Raw genomic sequence first — 18,344 nt, 5'->3', positions numbered from 1 at the left:
AAAGAGAGAAAAAAAAGAACAAAAGAAAAAGATAAAATAAAATTAAAAAGTTATTAAAATAAAAAATAATTATTAAAGAAAATAACTTTTAAGTAATAAGAAAAAAAAAGAAAGAAAGAAGAGAGCAACCAAACCAAGAAACAAATCCACCAATGATAACAAGTGCTAAAAAGTATACTAAAAAAACAAACAAAAAACGGACAGACAGAACCCTAGGACAAATGGTAAAAGCAAAGCTATAGAGACAAATCACACACAGAAGCATACACATACACACTCACAAAAGGAGAAAAAGGGGAAAAAATATATATATCCTTGCTCCCAAAGTCCACCTCCTCAATTTGAGATGTTTCGTTGTCTATTCAGGTATTCAACAGATGCAGGTACATCAAGTTGACTGTGGAGATTTAATCCGCTGCTTCTGAGGCTGCTGGGAGAAATTTCTCTTTCTCTTCTTTGTTTGCACAGCTCCTGGGGTTCAGCTTTGGATTTGGCCCCACCTCTGCATGTAGGTCGCCTGAGAGTGTCTGTTCTTTGCTCAGACAGGACGGGGTTAAAGGAGCAGCTGCTTCGGGGGCTCTGGCTCACTCAGGCCGGGGGGAGGGAGGGGTACGGACGTGGGGTGAGCCTGCGGCGGCAGAGGCCAGCGTGATGTTGCAGCAGCCCGAGGCGCGCCGTGCGTTCTCCCGGGGAAGTTGTCCCCGGATCACGGGAGCCTGGCCGTGGCGGGCTGCACCACTCCCGGGAGGGGAGGTGTGGAGAGTGACGTGTGCTCGCACACAGGCTTCTTGGTGGCGGCAGCAGCAGCCTTAGCGTCCCATGCCCGTCTCTGGGGTCCGTGCTGCCGCGGATCGTGCCCGTCTCTGGAGCTCATTTAGGCGGCGCTCTGAATCCCCTCTCCTCGTGCACGAGGAAACAAAGAGGCAAGAAAAAGTCTCTTGCCTCTTCGGCAGGTCCAGACCTTTCCCCAGACTCCCTCCCGGCCAGCTGTGGCGCACTAGCCCCCTTCAGGCTGTGTTCACGCCGCCAACCCCAGTCCTCTCCCTTCATCCGACCGAAGCCCGCCCTCAGCTCCCAGCCCCGCCCACCCCAGCGGGTGAGCAGACAAGCCTCTCGGGCTGGTGAGTGCTGCTCGGCGCCGAGCCTCTGTGCGGGAGTCTCTCCGCTTTGCCCTCCGCACCCCTGTGGCTGCGCTCTCCTCCGTGGCTCCGAAGCTTCCCCCCTCCGCCACCCGCAGTCTCTGCCCGCGAAGGGGCTTCCTAGTGTGTGGAAACCTTTCCTCCTTCACAGCTCCCTCCCACTGGTGCAGGTCCCATCCCTATTCTTTTGTCTCTGTTTTTTCTTTTTTCTTTTTCCCTACCCAGGTACGTGGGGAGTTTCTTGCCTTTTGGGAGGTCTGAGGTCTTCTGCCAGCATTCAGTGGGTGTTCTGTAGGAGTTGTTCCACATGGACATGTATTTCTGATGTATTTGTGAGGAGGAAGGTGATCTCCGCGTCTTACTCTTCCGCCATCTTGAAGCTCCTCCCATATGCTTTTTTAGACTGCCTATTCTTCTAAGTCTGCAGCATTCCTCTTAGGAAGTATGCTTCAGGCAAATCTTAGAAGGCAGGAAAATTAGAGTAATTTCCATACTTCTGCTTTCTTACCTGACTCTAATTTCCAAGTGCAAAAGTATATGATCACCTTCTGATGTTTTCTTTCTTAGGACTTAAAGAGGTCACACTAATGTGAATATAAAGTTTGAGGAAATTGAAATTTGATATTTCAGTGGTCAAAATGAAGAACTTTGGAAGGATGGTGTCTCTTTAATCTATGCTTTGTCCCATTTTAATTTAGTGTCACTTTTGGTATGAAGATGCAAGTGCCACAGTTGTAAGAGTTGGAAAATATTCCACGGAGTGCAAGACCAAGGAAGCTGTGGAGATTCTCCTTCAGCAGTTCAAAAAGTTTATCACACCTTCAGTGCCTCAACAAGAAGAAAGGATTCAGGAAATCAGTGACCTGGCTCAGCACTTATATGGTGAGGTCTCTTTCAAGATACCCACTGATTCACTATTGAACACATCTCTAGTGAACCTAATCCAGCAGAAAGCAGAGCATGGCAAGCCCTCAGGGTCCTTACTATGCCAACCTATTCAAGGGAAAGGTTAAAGATAAGAGCAGAAGTGAACAGTAGTGAATAGAGGAAGGAACTCCTGGCTGTAGGAGATGAAGCCTGTGGATTTTTTTTTTTTTTTTTTTTTTTTTATGGCTGTGTTGGGTCTTCGTTTCTGTGCGAGGGCTTTCTCTAGTTGCGGCAAGCGGGGGCCACTCTTCATCACAGTGTGCGGTCCTCTCACTGTCGCGGGCTCTCCTGTTGCGGAGCACAGGCTCCAGACGCGCAGGCTCAGTAGTTGTGGCTCGCGGGCCTAGTCGCTCTGTGGCATGTGGGATCTTCCCAGACCAGGGCTCGAACCCGTGTCCCCTGCATTGGCAGGCAGATTCTCAACCACTGCGCCACCAGGGAAGCCCAAGCCTGTGGATTTTTAATGACCACTTGTAAACCCTCCTTCTAAATTCTGCTTTCTCCCCCATTCCTGTTGTTCATCTTCAGGGTAATAAAACCAGAACAATACTCAGCTTATGTAGACAAAAAAAATCTAATTTCCACTAGGGTGATTCCTCAAAAAACATACAAAACTCCCATAATATTATACTTAAAGTAGGTAGAAAGCTAAGACTGAGGTCTATAGCCCTCTCTTTTCTATGAGGGTTATGGTTTGTGGATATAAGAAAGAGCTGGAAGATTTTCCCTTGTCTTCCTCTCACTTGTGGAATAAATGGGAGAACTCAAACGACCATCTCACTGGTTGTGCTTTCCTCTTATCCATGACTTTGTCAGTCTGAGAAGTCTTTCTATCTGAGGGAGGCCCCCATTTAAAAGGCCCCTGGGGGTTGACAGTCCTTGAGGGTGCAAAGGAATAAGTTTCATGAATTCCCTGACATTGTTAACTACAAGGCCAAGAGTAATTCCTAGTGACAGGGCAAATCTAGCCCCAAAGGAAGGTAGCAACAGGTGCTTCATTTGGCTGTCCACAGCTGCTGTCAGATGGATATTTTCTCTTATTACATGAAGCACTACCCATGGATAGACATAAAAATTTTGTGGAACAATATATACTGCACTCTCTAACATTACATTACTGAGAATGAATTATTAATGATTTTCCAGAGAAAAGGGTAGAAACATAAAAACAATAAAATATAGATTGAAAAATTAAAGAAAAATAATGTGATGTTTCATTCCTACTATAGTTTCCGTATAAGTGTACTAAAAAATTCTGGAGGCACTCTGCTCCTATGGTTTATGTTTTCCTCTGTTATTGTATTTTTCACACTGTAGCATAATTACCTTTTCATTTGTCTGTCTTCTCAACTGACCATAAGCTCCTTGAGGGTAAGGGAAATATATTTAATCACTATGTTTCAGTGCCACTCAACTTCAGCACATGGGAAGTACTCACATGACACCATAAAAGTTACATTACCCTCCCATCATGCAAGATCCCACATCCTGCTTTGTTTGTATTCCAGGCCCTTATCACCAACTGACATATTGTATGGTTATTTGTCTGTTGTCTGGCTCTCCTTACTAGAGTGTAAGCTCCTTGAGAAAAGGGAGTTCACTGCATTATGGCATATACTAAGTGCTTAACAAATATTTGCTGAATAAATGAATCACTGAATGAATAAATGAATGGCATGAGTCTTCATCTGTTCAGTATGGAAGTTATGAAATTTTTAGAATTTGCATCAGGTAAGATAATTTATAAATAGTATATCAATTCTTGTAGCATTATTGAACCCAGAATTTTAATGCAAATAAATTTATCTCAAAAAAAATTTGAGTACCTATTATGTACTCGGAGCTGTGATTGATATAAAGACATATAAGACCTAGTTCCATCATTCAAGAATCTACAGTCTATACCTAGAAATCACAATATGGTAAATGCAGTGAGAAAGGTATAAAATGTATGTATTAGTTTTCTAGGGCTGCCATAACAAAATACCACAGACTGGGTGGCTTAAACAACAAAAAGTTATTTCCTCACAGTTCTGGAGGCTAGAGGTCCAAGATTAAGGTGCTCACAGAGTTGTTTTCTACTGAGGCTTCTCTTCTCTTGCTGCCTCTTCATATGGACATCCCTCTGTGCACAAGCACCCCTGGTTTGCTGGTGTCTCTCCTTCTTATAAGGACACCAGTCATATTGGATTGGGACCCCACCCTAATAATGGCCTCTTTTTAACTTTATCACTCTTTAAAGACCTCATCTCCAAGTATGTTATATTCTGAGATACTGGGGGTTGAGTCTTCAACATATTAACTTTGAGAGGGACACAATTCAGCCCATAACAATGTATAATACTAGTTTAGTCTGAACTGCGGAGTCCAGTAGTCCAAGTTTAAATCCCTTCTCCTCCAATTACTGTCTGGGTCACCTGAAAAGGCTCTGTTGAGCCTTGCATTCCTCATTTGGAAAATGCAGTAGAACCTACCAGAGAAGGATTATGTGAGCTAATGCATATAAAGTGCCTAGCCACAGGCAAATAATAAGCACTCACTACGTGATAGATATTTGTATCATTATCCCAATAGGAAGAGGTAAAATCCAGTTGGGAAAGATTAAGAACATTTTTACAAAGACGTTGGCATTTCAGGTAGACCTTGGAGAGTGGGTAGGATTTGTCAAGCAGAGATGGGGTTATGAGGAGGGCATTCCCAGTACAGAAGAGAATACTCAGTGGCTATGGGGGTTTTGAGAGAAAAGTTGCTGGTTCAGTTTGGCCAGAGATTAAATATGTGAGAGAATTAGGGTGACATACCTTTGAGAGAGGCAGGTTAAAACCATATTATGGAGGGCCTTGAATGTATACTTTTCTAGGTAGTGAAGAACCACTGAATGTTCTGAAAAGGAGAAAACTGGTTAGAATGGAGCTTTAAGAATAGTAATATAGCAACATTATTTAGGTTACATAAGAGGAACATGGCACAGCAAATGTAACCATTTTTCTAGAATACTTGGTTTTTCCAATAATGCCTTTATTTATTTATCTGTTCAGCAAGTATTTAGTAAGCACTTACTACTTACCAGCCCTTATGCTGGACACAAGGGAGATCAATTAATGCCTGGGATTTTTTTTTCTGCTAAGGATTTGACCTTTAAAAATAGATTTAACCCTTCTCCTCCCCAGGTTTTGAAGAAGGGCAGAAATATGCTGAGAAAATAGTGGCCAAACACAAAGAGGTTCTTGAATCTGTTACTGAATTATGTAGCTCTCTCACAGAGCTTAAAGAAAAAAAGGTAATTTCTTCTTACCAGAATATGTATTTTTAAGTGATATAAATAAAAAGGTGTTTATCAAGTGTCTTCTGGTACAAAGATGTTCTAATGGAAATTCTCAAGGGACATAATGTGCACATTTGTTTCAAAGCTTTCTAACATAATTATATGGTTGTTTCTGATAATTAATTCTGTTTCTTTTCTATCACTGCAGAGAAAAATATTGCTGAGAATAAGGACTAAACAATTAAGGTGTCTTGTTTATATTTTCATGGATCATATCCTAAAGGATAAATGTGTGCCATTAAAATCAAAGTCTATATTAAGTAGTTTTACGTTTTTGCTGATAAATAATGAACATAAGTTATTTTTTCTCCTCCAAATTGTGGCCCTGGAGAAAATAAAACTAATCTTCAGGTATTATAGTCATTGAACATTTAGCTTCATGGAAATATTAAACTAATCATTGGCATCTTTCATGGAATAAATAAATTGATGGTAAAAAAAATAGAGAGGAAATATGTTTATGACTATGTCTAGGTAAAATCCGGTTAAAAGAGAGAAATGTATGTATATATATATATGTGTGTGCATGTGTATATATATACATATATATGTATATATATATTGTTTTTGTCTATGTTGTGTCAAAACTGGTTTCATTAGTGCTGTTTTCACAACTGGCTGAAAGAACCGGTTGTGTAGGATGGAGAGAATGGCAAGGTAATCAAGAGCACAGGCTCTAGAATAAAACACAACCCCCTAGGAATACCAGCTCTCCACATTATTGGATTTGTGAATGAATTGGGGTAAATTCCTTAATGGCCCTGAGTCTTGGTTTCCTGATCTATAAAATGGAGGAAATAGAGGAAGCTAATCACAGGATAGCCCTGAGGATTGAATGTGAAGACACCTGTGATTATTGTTGTGATTGCTGTTGGTATTGAGACATAATGGTACTCTTGCAGCTTGGAGCAGAATTATATTTATTTTCACCAACTATTTTTTTCTGTATGAATTTCCATGTCATAAATTTGAGTGACATTCCATTCAAAATGGTTTGCTAAGCTTATTTATTTATTTATTTATTTATTTATTTATTTATTTATTTATTTATTTATAGCTGTGTTGGGTCTTCATTGCTGCGTGCTGGCTTTCTCTAGTTGCAGTGAGCAGGGGCTACTCTCCGTTTTGGTGTGCGGTCTTCTCATTGCAGTGGCTTCTCTTGCTGTGGAGCATGGGCTCAGTAGTTGTGGCTCGTGGGCTCTAGAGCGCAGGCTCAGTAGTTGTGGCTCACGGGCCCAGTTGCTCCGCAGCACGTGGGATCCTCCCGGACCAGGGCTGGAACCTGTGTCCCCTGCATTGGCAGGCAGACTCCCAACCATTGCACCATGAGGGAAGTCCCTAAATGGTTTGCTAAGCTTTTAATTCAGTGGGCACCCAATCAAATTATCTTTTTCCTTTGGTTGAGAATCTAGATTTTTCAAATTTTTTACCATTTTCAATAACACTGTAGTGAACATCTTTGTACATGAAGCTTTTTTCTTTCTTTTGTATTATTACCTACGCAAAAATTATTTGCTTTTCATAGATGTTTTACGATTATAATGCCACCAGTAATGTATGAATGCACCATGTATTTTATATTATCTTTTTCAGCCTTAATCGTTTCTTCCCCACCTTCACCCCACCCCCTGAGGATGTGTTTCTTCTCCTGACTTCTGAAACGCAGCCTGAAAATGACTGCTTCCTCTGACTCTTTGCTGTCATCTACAGCATCCCTCCCATTTATGCTGTACATCTCCAAGTGAGCTCCACTTAACAAAATCGACTCTCTTAAAGTGATAGCCCTTTCCAGTTTTTCACCTTCATGGCTATCCTTACTGAAAGCTGTTTCTACTCCCTCTGGCCCCTTCCACTTTCCCCCTTCCTTCTACACCCCTGGAGTCAGGATTGCACCCTCTCTTTCTCATTCCCAGCCTATCACTTGGATTCTCTTCTGTGCTAGTCAGGAGCCTCCTAATTATTCACTCCTGCTAGATGACCCTGCTGGTGTCAGTTTTACATTCAAAACACTTCACTACAAACTCTTCCTTGTTTACCAGATAAAGTTCGGACTCAGGGCCTTCCAATGTTCTGGGGCGGATTGTCTTTCCAAACCACTGTGCTTCTACATCCATTGTAGGTTCCTATCTCACTGGTCTCCTACCCCACATTCCCAGGTCTCCTGCTTCTAAACTTTTCCAGTCGTTCCCGCTTATCTACAGTTTTGCTTTCCTCAGTTTCAATTACCTGAAGACAACCTCAGTCTGAAAATATTAGATGAAAAATTCCAAAAATAAACAATTCATAAGTTTTAAATTGTGAGAGACCATATTCATGTAACTTTTATTACAGTATATTGCTATACTTATCCTATTTTATTATTAGTTATTTTAATTAATCTCTTACTCAACCTAATTTATAGATTAAACTTTATCATAAGTATGTATGTATAGGAAAAAAACATAGTACATATATATAACGTTTGGTACTATCTATGGTTTCGGGCATCCACTGGGGGTCTTGGAACATACTCTCCATGGGTAAGGGTGGGCCATTGTACCTCATGTGCATGGCCTTCTATCTCTCTGACCTAAATTGTTCATCTCTCAAAGCCAGACCCAAATACTGCCTCCTCCACAATTCCTTCCTTAGCTGTGTCACTTCCTCTCTGATCTGCTATAGCAGGGGAACCGGGCCGCACAGCAGGAGCGAGTGCAGGTGAGCGAGCGAAGCTTCATCTGTAGTTACAGCCACTTCCCTTCCCGTCGCTCGCATTACCGCCTGAGCTCCGCCTCCTGTCAGATCAGTGGCATGAGATTCTCATAGGAGCGCAAATCCTACTGTGAACTGTGCATGCGAGGGATATAGGTTGCGTGCTTCTTATGAGAATCTAATGCCTGATGATCTGAGGTGGAGCTGAGGCAGTGATGCTAGCGCCGGGGAGCGGCTGCAAATACAGATTATCGTTAGCAGAGAGGTCTGACTGCACAGAGACCATAATAAATGAATTGCTTGCAGACTCATATCAAAACCCTATCAGTGAGTGGCAAGTGAAAACAAACTCAGGGCTCCCACTGATTCTGCATTATGGTGAGTCATATAATTATTTCATTAAATATTGCAATGTAATAATAAATAGAAATAAAGTGCACAATAAATGTAATGCGCTTGAATCATCCCAAAACCATCCCCCACCCCCCAGTCCGTGGAAAAATTGTCTTCCACGAAACCGGTCCCTGGTACCAAAAAGCTTGGGGACCGCTTTGCTATAGCCCCTGTGTTCCTTCCTACCATAATCATCACATATAACTACCATGATCATCCCAGCCTCCCTCCTTGATTATACCTGAGGAAACCCCATTCAGTTTAGCATCCCACACAACATTTAACACTATGCTTTGCCTAAAACAGGTTCTCCAGAAAGGGTTTTGGCATTTGTAGTAAATGCTCAAAGGATTGGTACAGAAAAAAAAAAATCATTCAATAGCTCAAAAAAGTTTGGCTTGGGTGGACATAAAAATGAGGAATGGCCTCTTTGGCAAGAGAAGTGGGCATCAGAGATATGCGGATATATGTATATGTATAGCTGATTCACTTTGTTATAAAGCAGAAACTAACACACCATTGTAAAGCAATTATACTCCAATAAAGATGTTTAAAAATTTTTTTTAATTAAAAAACAAAACAAAACAAAAAAAAAACATTGCCCTTACAAGTTACAGCCTAAACAAAAGCCTGTCAAATAATGCTTGCTAACACTTTACAGATGTTTCTATGAGAGCATAAATGTCTGGTTTTTATGTTTTTAAGGTTGATTCTGTGGCTCTCTTTTGCAGGAGGTTATTAAAAAGCAGACCCAGAAATCCCTGTCAAGGCTGAGACAGTGATAATAATCCTGTCTATTTGTATAGCATTTTGAGATTTACAAAGGATTTTCATAAATATTACCTCAGTGATTTCCAAATAACCTTGTGATGGTAATAAGGTAGATGTTGTTTTCTTTGTTTTAGAGTGAAGTTCAGAATGGGTAAAAGTGCTTTGCTTGGGGACCCACACTCAGTAGTGGTGGGTCTGCAATATGAACTTAGTTATAATTCAAAATCTAGTACCCCTTCCACAACTGCCAATTTGGTTTATTTTATTTTATTTTTATTTTTTTATTGAAGTTTAGTTGATTTACAATATCGTGTTAGTTTCAGGTGTACAACACAGTGATTCAGTTATATATATATAACTGAATGTGTGTGTGTGTGTGTATTCCTTTTCAGATTCTTTTCCCTTATATGTTGTTACAAAATATTGAGTGTAGTTCCCTGTGCTATACAGCAGGTCCTTCTTGGTTATCTATTTTGTATATAGTAGTGTGTATATGTTAATCCCAACTTCCGAATTTATCCCTCCCCCCATCCCCCTTTCCCCTTTGGTAACCATAAGTTTGTTTTCCATGCTTGTGAGCCTCTTTCTATTTTATAAATAAGTTCATTTTAAGATTCCACATATAAGTAATATCATATGATATTTGTCCTTCTCTGTCTGGCTTACTTCTCTTAGTGTTGCAAATGGCGTTATTTCATTCTTTTTTGTGGCTGAGTAATACTCCATTGTATATATGTACCACATCTTCTTTATCCATTCATTCATCGATAGACATTTAGGTTGCTTCCATGTGTTGGCTATTGTAAATAGTGCTGCAATGAACATTTGGGGTGCATGTATTTTTTTGAATTATAGTTTTCTCTGGATATATGCCCAGGAGTGGGATTGCTAGATCATATGGTAGTTCTAATTTTAGTTTTTTAAGGAACCTCTATACTGTTCTCCATAGTGGTTGTACCAATTTACATTCCACTTTGGAATTAGGTATCAAGTGTGTACTAAAGCAGAGTAATTTATCCAGTAATACAAACCAGTTTAAGTTTTAGAGTTGGGAGTAAAAGCTGAATCTCCCCAGTAAATGTTTCCCCAAATCTTCCAAGTTGGTGTAACATGTACACTTTGAGAAGCCTGCCTGTTTCTTTAAGGCCCATCTAATGCCTATATTCCAGGTGGTATAGAGTATCTTCTGTTGCCCTATAACCTCATCCTAAACTGGTGTCCTGTCACTTGGTGTACCTGTGGTTCCTTTCACCTTCACAAAGTCTTCGAAGCTCTTACACTGGCTCCTCAGCAGTTAGCAAACACCCTCTACTTCCATGACTAAAGCGGAGCCCCATGAACTGCAGGTGCAAAATATCACCACCCACAAAGCATCCTTTGTTCTCAATTGTTTTTTTTCTTTACCATACTCAATAATATTACCTTCCTCTTTTCATGAGTCTCCCAAACATTTTGCTTGTCTAAATACTCTGAATTTCCTACTTTGTTCTCCATCAGAATCTTCAGTCATTTCCACCTCATGGCTGCTCCCCTAGATTTTTCCAATGGTTTAAACTGCCACGCACAATGATTTTTCTCTCTAGAGAATGCTCCTGTAGGTGCATCCTATTATAACAATGACTTTTTTCCAGCTGGGCCTTTGAACAACCAATTTTTACCAGCAATGAACTTTATCAAAGGAGTGAGGTAGGAAGGGAACTGTGAGCTTGAAGAGATAATTTTATAAATCACAACATGGGAGTACGCCAGTCTCTTGAGGAATACATTTACTGAAAGATTGCGAGTGGCCTATGTTTTCTTCCAAGTGGTTATTGTGTGGCACTGTTCCCCCAACTTTCCTGGCCCAGGCTCTCACTAACCTTCACTTTGTACATCAGGGAAACGTTTTAAAGATGAACCTGAATTTGGAAGGCTTCCACGATGATTGCATTGACCTACTAAAAGAACCAGCGAGAAATGAGCAGACAATATTCAATAAAGGAAGGAATAAGGTAAAGAAAACTATGTACCCTCAGATATTCATTACTTTTGTTTTGAGGTTAGAGTCACTGTGCATTGAAAAAAAAATGAATTGAAGCCTTATTATCTATCTGAATCTTCCAGTGTAAATGAAATGTGAGTGTCCTCTTCCCTTCTTTTCTACCCCTTACTTAGTCCTTTGTCTCTCACCTGTGCTCTTTCCCTCTGAGTCCCTCCCACTGAATACTGGAGCCATAGCATTTCACAGTGGCATTGGGACAGCCATTCAAACACCATACCATCTCCCCAAACTATTTTTGTTTCTCCCATCTTTAGCTGCCTTTCAACCCCAACTTCAAATTTTACTTCTCCCTCTTTATCATACCACCAAGCTATGACTTTGTTGTTTTACACTACCCCCGGAAAACCTTAATACATGAAATTATTGATAGATTGTATCTTGTTCCCATAGAATCTACCTCTAAGATGATATTTCATATGTACTAAAACATAGAATGCAACTGAAATATAAATACTAAAGTATTTAGAGAAATGTTAAATTATTTTAAAGCCTATGCATTACAGATAAATTAACCATGTAGCAAGAACTGCAAATATTCACAAAATGCATATACATTTCAAAAGCATTATTTAAATCACATCATGATGGATTTTCGGTATAAGTTGCTCACTATCTATTCATAGCTGCTGGACTATAATTAGCTCTTGACTTTATGCTTTGCCAAGTCTTTTGCTCCCAATGTTTGTGAGAGCCCAAGGAACTGAAGGAGCAAGCAGAGTCGACATTATTCTCAACTGTTCCCAAATAAAATAAAATATACTTTTTGTGACATGAGAGTTTAAAAAAATTCTCCCCACTTGTTGCAGTCATCTCATGGAGAAAGACTTACTTTTTCTTAAACTAAATACAGTACTTAAGAGCTTCTTTATAGGTCCTTTTCTGCAGGTTAAATCTATGTCAAGGTCTAGTGTAATTATACAACCACCAGGCAGCAAGTACCATTAATTAAGCAAGCTGACTTTTTTCGTGGGATGGCTTTGTAGCATTTAAACCCTGATTCCTCTCTGAGGCAAAGGAAAGCTGCCACACCTTGATCATCTTGTTGGACTTTAGTCTTGTATCAAATGATCTTTGGTTACTCTGATTGTCTAAACCAGGATTACTCAACCTCAGTACTACTGACATTTTGGCCCAAAGAATCCTTTGTTGTGGGTGCTGTCCTGTGCATTGTAGGATGTTTAGCAGCACTCCTGGCCTCTGGACTAGATGCCGGCAGTACCCGCTCTCCACCCAGTTGTGACAAACAAAAATGTCTATAGAAACTATCAAATGGCCCCTGGGGAGCAAAATCAACCTTGACTGAGACTAACTAGTCGAAATAATAAAGAATAACATTAAATGTATCACATTTTCTTAACTAAGTTATAAGAGCTACTAAATCCAACAACATATTATTTATTTTTTAAATTCTGCACACTTTTCTACATTGTCAACCACACACATTTAGTAAGATTAAAAACAAAAGTTATTGCTGCCAAAGCAAACACACTCATTTGTACTTAGTAAAATGGCTTTCTTGTTTTTATTTATTTTTCTTAGAAAAAAATTAAAGAAACAGATTCCTTTAAATAAAAAAGCAAGATTTTCTTTCATTGAGAAATCACTTTTACTTTAATGTAAATTAAAAGACATGATAGATCATCAGATATTTAGGATAAAAGTGAAAATCCATAATTACACTAAGATCTCTCATTGACCTCATTTCATGTATATGTTCTAGTGCAATTGGCAAAATGAAAGGGCAGCAGTAATCTTCACTTTTAAACAGCTCAACCACGTTTACCCTCTTATTGTCTCTATCATTTATATTATAGGTCAGCTGTAACAAGTTCATGAAACACCATGTGGGCAGATAGCAAGAAGCACCAAGTGAAAAGCTTATGTGGGAATCACTGCATTCAATTTTAATACCCTAAAATGGTATTGTTCTTCCTCAGAAAATTATTTGAGTCAGAAAGAACAATTCCACCAAACTATTACAAGAATATGTTCATCACAGGATTTTCTCCTGGAGATAGTAAAGTGCTTCTCATTTTTATGGCCCCAAAAATACAGTTGGTAGAATTAGGCAATTCAGTAAATGCAGTGCCCATTGCACTGCTAACAGATTAGTGATGGTGTTTTATTCCCTAAGGTGAGCACTGAAGCTGAATCCACAGGAATATCTAAAAACCCCTAAGGTTAAACAGAGGCACAGAGTATTAAAAGCCTTGCCTAAAATCACAGAACTGTGTAAGGCTTATGATACCAGCATTTAGAGTTACAGAATTCTAGTGCTAGAAGGGATTTAACAATTATCTGATCAAATCTCACTTTACAGTTGAGGAAACTGAGGCCCAAAGAGATTAAATATTTTGCCCTCCAAAATTCACAGGAAGTAGTGTCAGAACTGGGCAGGCAGCCCAATTCTCCTGAATTTCAGCCATGTAACTTTTTTCACAAGACCAAAAGGGAGCTCCAAGAAACTGCTGCATATAAATAAGCTGTTTTGTAATGATACTGTAGATTCCCATGCCAAATTTTTTCCCTCTTTCCATTCATCTATTACACAGTGATTAATAAAGTAGCAGCATGGAAGTGCTTTCATAGCAAACAATTCAGTGGAGCTCTCTTATCAAAGTGGGTGAGGACAGTCCCTGGGCCCTCTTCCAGTAATCCTGATCACCCGGTAGGCGGAGTAAGATATTCTTGAGACATTTGCTTTGGAAAATATTGGGAAGGGCAAAAGTGTTCTTCACCACCTTTCTGTTCTCTTCTCTCTTACCTTGTCCTCCCCAAGTACTTAAAGGTACCAAGTCACCCCTTGACTGCCCAAATCCCCTTCCAAGAGCCTTCCCCAAAAAAGCCTTTCATAGACCAAGCCCTATGTTCAATATCTTTCTTTATCCACTTCCCACTTACCTTCATTAAATCTTATTTGTCCCAAGATAAGATTACCTATTGCGGAGATATTTTAGAAGATAAAGTCTTGTGGAATTCCCTTAAATTTACCACAAACATGGCTCCCCACCCTACGGACTTGGAGAACTGGTGCTGCACACTTAGTTCAATGGATGTAGAGTATCATTATATTTTCTCTTCCAGATGCTCATTTTGTTTGCGTACAGGGCAATGACTGTAGAGTCAAGTGATTATGTCCATCAGTGGAAATGAAAGTTCAGAAATCCTGACAGAGATACGATCTAAGGCTATAGATTTAGGATTAATTAAAAGTTAATGATCATTAGATATGAAAGTGGGTGAGATCTTTGAGTGGAAAAATATATAGAGAAGATTAGAGAACTTAAAGACAAGATTACACATCATTCATGTTTTTAGAAGGTGGGAGAAGAAAAAGGAATCATCAAAGACAGAGCAGCCAAGGCTATAAGAGAAAGAAATTGAGAATGAGCTATGTTTTGGTGAGTTAAATCAGTTTCCCAGACACTTTGCCAGAACTCATCAGATTGATGCAAATATTCCCTGTCTGTGCTGAGATACACAGATTTATCTACCCCTTTCTGGAAACACACACACACACACACACTTTTTTTCTGCTAATAGCAAAAAATGGCTTTATGGTGGAGAAATATAAAAGATAGTTGGTATATGTGAATGTTTGGAAACTGTTTTCATAAAGGAAAACTAGTATATCCAGGAAACTATAGCTCAATGAGTTCTAAAAGTGATTTTTGTAAAATTCCATAGTGACTTAAAAACTGAATGCTTATTTGCATTTGAGAATAAAGACAGAAGTGCCAAAAGCCAACATGGATTTACTCAGAAAAACTTGTGTTAAATTCACCTTATTTTGCTTTCTGAGATGATTATTTAATAGAAAACTCTAGGTTGGTGCCGTAGACAAAATTTATTGTGATTTCAGGAAGTCATTTGATAAACACACTCACGATATGTCTCTTAAGGTAAGTGGAGAAATGTGAATTGAATGGGCGTTTGGTCAGGTTATAATTGTGCCCAAGCGTGTTAAATAGTTCATCAGTGTCAACCTGGAAGACAGTTTGCCTTGCCCTGGGGAGACAGTTGGCTTTGTCCTAAACTCTGCAGTGTTCAACACTTTTATCAGTGGTATTAATAGACAGAGGAAATAGGACATTTTAGTTGATTAAAAACATTGTGAATCAATAGTCCTGTGTGATTCTTATAAAAACAAAGAACTAATAAAGTCACTTTCATAAAAGCATATCATATAGATCAAGGAGATGATGATTCCACTGATTACTTTCCACCTGAAAAGTAAGTAAATCCTGGAAATAAACATAAGTTGAAATGTTTCTAGAAAAAGATTTGAGAGAACTCTCTCTTATTGTCAGTGGAAGTTATCTGGTAGTGTATTTTTGGTGGAAAGTATTTTTCTACTTCAGGAATTATAGGGAGTGAAAAAAAAGTAATATCCTTGGATTACCTTCTTGAGTTTAGCACCATTTGAAAGTGAGACACAGGAGTCAGGAATCAGTCACCAGTAAAAGCTGGACTGGAGGACAGGGCTTGGACTTTTCTAGTGGGTTTCCCAAAACTTCATCTCTGATTGAGACAGACTTGTCTACCCAGCCACTTGGGTGCACAGCTAGACAACACAGGCTTCCCTTACAGAGGTTTTTCACACATTAGAGCCAGTGTGGATGCACCCACTTGAGGGAAGGCACATCCAAAAGAGAGGGGCTCAAAGAGACAGAGCTGGGCAGGCTCAGTCTCTTCTTCCAAACCCACAATTAGGTAAGTCACTTCCTCCCCAGGAGCGAGTGAGGAGTAGGGAGACTAGCCCAGACTTTGATCCAAATTTCTCCTAAGCCTGTTGCAAATTTTCCATTTTTAAACATTATTCTTTTCCAGAGGGGCCTATGTTACCCATAGAAGTCATTGAGGAGTTGCCTGCCCCTGCATGAGCCTCAGATCAACAAATGTCCCTGCCCTCCCATGAAGGAGTTTGTAGCTCATTAAAGTGGGACCTCCGAAGGTGACCAGAATGAAGAAAGTTCCAGGAATTACGGCAGAATGAGACCTGGAGGTTGCAGGACCAATTCTCTAAATAGTCAAAGGGCTGTTAAAAGAGGAGAGCAGTCGGACATCTTCTATGTCATCCCAAGAGGCCAATTCTGATGTATTGGTGGATACTGAGGGAAGACAGATCTGTGATAAATACAGGAAGTTATTCTTAACACAAATAAAGCATAAACTTCTTTTCAAAGAAAGCACCGATTCAGAAAAAGTGTTCAAACAGAGGCTATCAGAATGGCATAGAGGAGATCCTTAGACTGAACAGGAGGTTGTAGAATCAAAGTCCCTGAGAAAAGGAAAAGAAATGTTCTACATTCAGGGAGAGCTGGAAGGAGAGGCACTAAGCTGTGGTAGGAAAACCAGAAGAAGGAGGGGCCTTCCCTACAGAATATGTGTTTATTTAATAATTTTTTTATTGACGTGTATTTGATTTACAATGTTGCATTAATTTCTGCTATACAGCAAAATGATTCAGTTATACATATATATACGTTCTTTTTTTTTTAGATTCTTTTCCATTCTGATTTATCATAGGATATTGAATATAGTTTCCTATGCTATACAGTAGGACCTTGTTGTTTATCCATTCTATGTATAATAGTTTATGTCTGCTAACCCCAACCTCCCATTCCATCCCTCCCCCCCAGCTCCCTCCCCCTTGGCAACCATAAGTCTGTTCTCTATATCTGTGAGTCTGTTTCCGTTTCATAGATAAGTTCATTTGTGCCATATTTTAGATTCCACATATAAGTGATATCATGTGATATTTGTCTTTCTCCTTCTGACTTACTTCACTTAGTATGATAATCTCTAGGTCCATTCATGTTGTTGCAAATAGCATTATTTCATTCTTTTTTATGGCTGAGTAGTATTCCGTTGTATATATATGTACCACATCTTATCTATCCATTCATCTGTCGCTGGACATTTAGGTTGTTTCTGCGTCTTGGCTATTGTAAATAGTGCTGCAATGAACATAGGGGTGCATGCACCTTTTTGAATTAGAGTTTTGTCTGGTTATATGCCCAGGAGTGGGATTGCTGGATGATATGGTAATTCTATTTTTAGTTTTCTGAGGAACCTCCATACTGTTCTCCATAGTGGCTACACCAACGTACATTCCTACCAACAGTGTAAGAGGGTTCCCTTTTTCTCCACACCCTCTCCAGCATTTATTACTTATAGACTTTTTAATGATGGCCATTCTGACTGGTGTGAGGTGGTACCTCATTGTAGTTTTGATTTGCATTTCTCTAATAATTAGCAATGTTGAGCATCTTTTCATGTGCCTATTGGCCATCTGTATGTCTTCTTTGGAGAAATGTCTATTAAGGTCTTCTGCCCATTTTTCAATTGGGAGATTTTTGTTGTTGTTGTTGAGTTGTATGAGCCCTTGTTGATCACATCATTTGCAAATATTTTATCCCATTAGTAATTTTTTTAATGAGAAAAACTTTTAAGAACTTCTGGCTTTAGACCCAAGGTTTAAACTTCTACTAAATGGCTGAAGGAAACCACTTTCTCTCAGCTGGGATTATGCTTTCTCTGAGGGTAAGTCATATCTGTGGGATAGTAGAAGGAACATTGTTTTGGTTTGCTTCTAATCTTCAACCTGAAAACACATTTATTTCTCAAAAATCACTTGTAAAGTATATGTCCAGAACAGGACTATGGGCTAAAATGAAGAACTCAAAAGCAAGGCAAGACGTAACTTTCTCATGTGCAAGTAGGAGCCACAGGACAAAAACCAGTAATTGTTAATTAGGTAAAAATGTGCCCAAAATGCTGAGGAAAGGCAAAGAATGAAGTGGATAGAAAGCAAGTAGGTTGGGATCAATGAGATCCCTTTCAGCTTCAATATTCTTTTGAGTCTATGCCAGAAGGGTTATTTGAACCTCTTCTCAAACCAGAGATGGACGTCAGTGAGTGGAGAGAAATACTAGAACAGTGTGAGATGGATCACTGTTTTTCCCAGTGTCCTAGCATGAGCTATGCTCCACATGGGACAGAAAGACAAGTGGCAAGTGTTCCTCTACTGTATGTTGGTGTGTTCTCCTGTGAA

General features: G+C 39.5%; 1 protein-coding gene across 11 annotated transcripts in view; it reads left to right on the top strand.

The window, feature by feature from the left end:
- Positions 1-18,344, top strand: part of CCDC141 (coiled-coil domain containing 141) — a 242,433-nt gene that overhangs the window by 207,878 nt on the left and 16,211 nt on the right. For 10 of the 11 annotated variants that reach the window (XR_014265131.1, XR_014265132.1, XM_082466655.1 and 7 more), the window contains 3 exons: positions 1,838-2,021; positions 5,237-5,346; positions 11,124-11,237. Coding sequence is in view for 9 of the 11 variants with exons in the window: in XM_082466655.1 (XP_082322781.1) it covers positions 1,838-2,021; positions 5,237-5,346; positions 11,124-11,237 (408 nt within the window). In the remaining 2 variants the exon portion in view is untranslated. The remainder of the gene's footprint in view (positions 1-1,837; positions 2,022-5,236; positions 5,347-11,123; positions 11,238-18,344) is intronic. The other variant, XM_082466659.1, reaches the window with a different exon arrangement.

The sequence above is a fragment of the Balaenoptera physalus genome (genome assembly GCF_965194825.1).
Source record: "Balaenoptera physalus genome assembly, chromosome: 6".
NCBI lineage: Eukaryota > Metazoa > Chordata > Mammalia > Artiodactyla > Balaenopteridae > Balaenoptera > Balaenoptera physalus.
The sequence above is the reverse complement of the archived record's forward strand: the minus strand, read 5'-3'. Positions and strand labels throughout refer to the sequence as shown.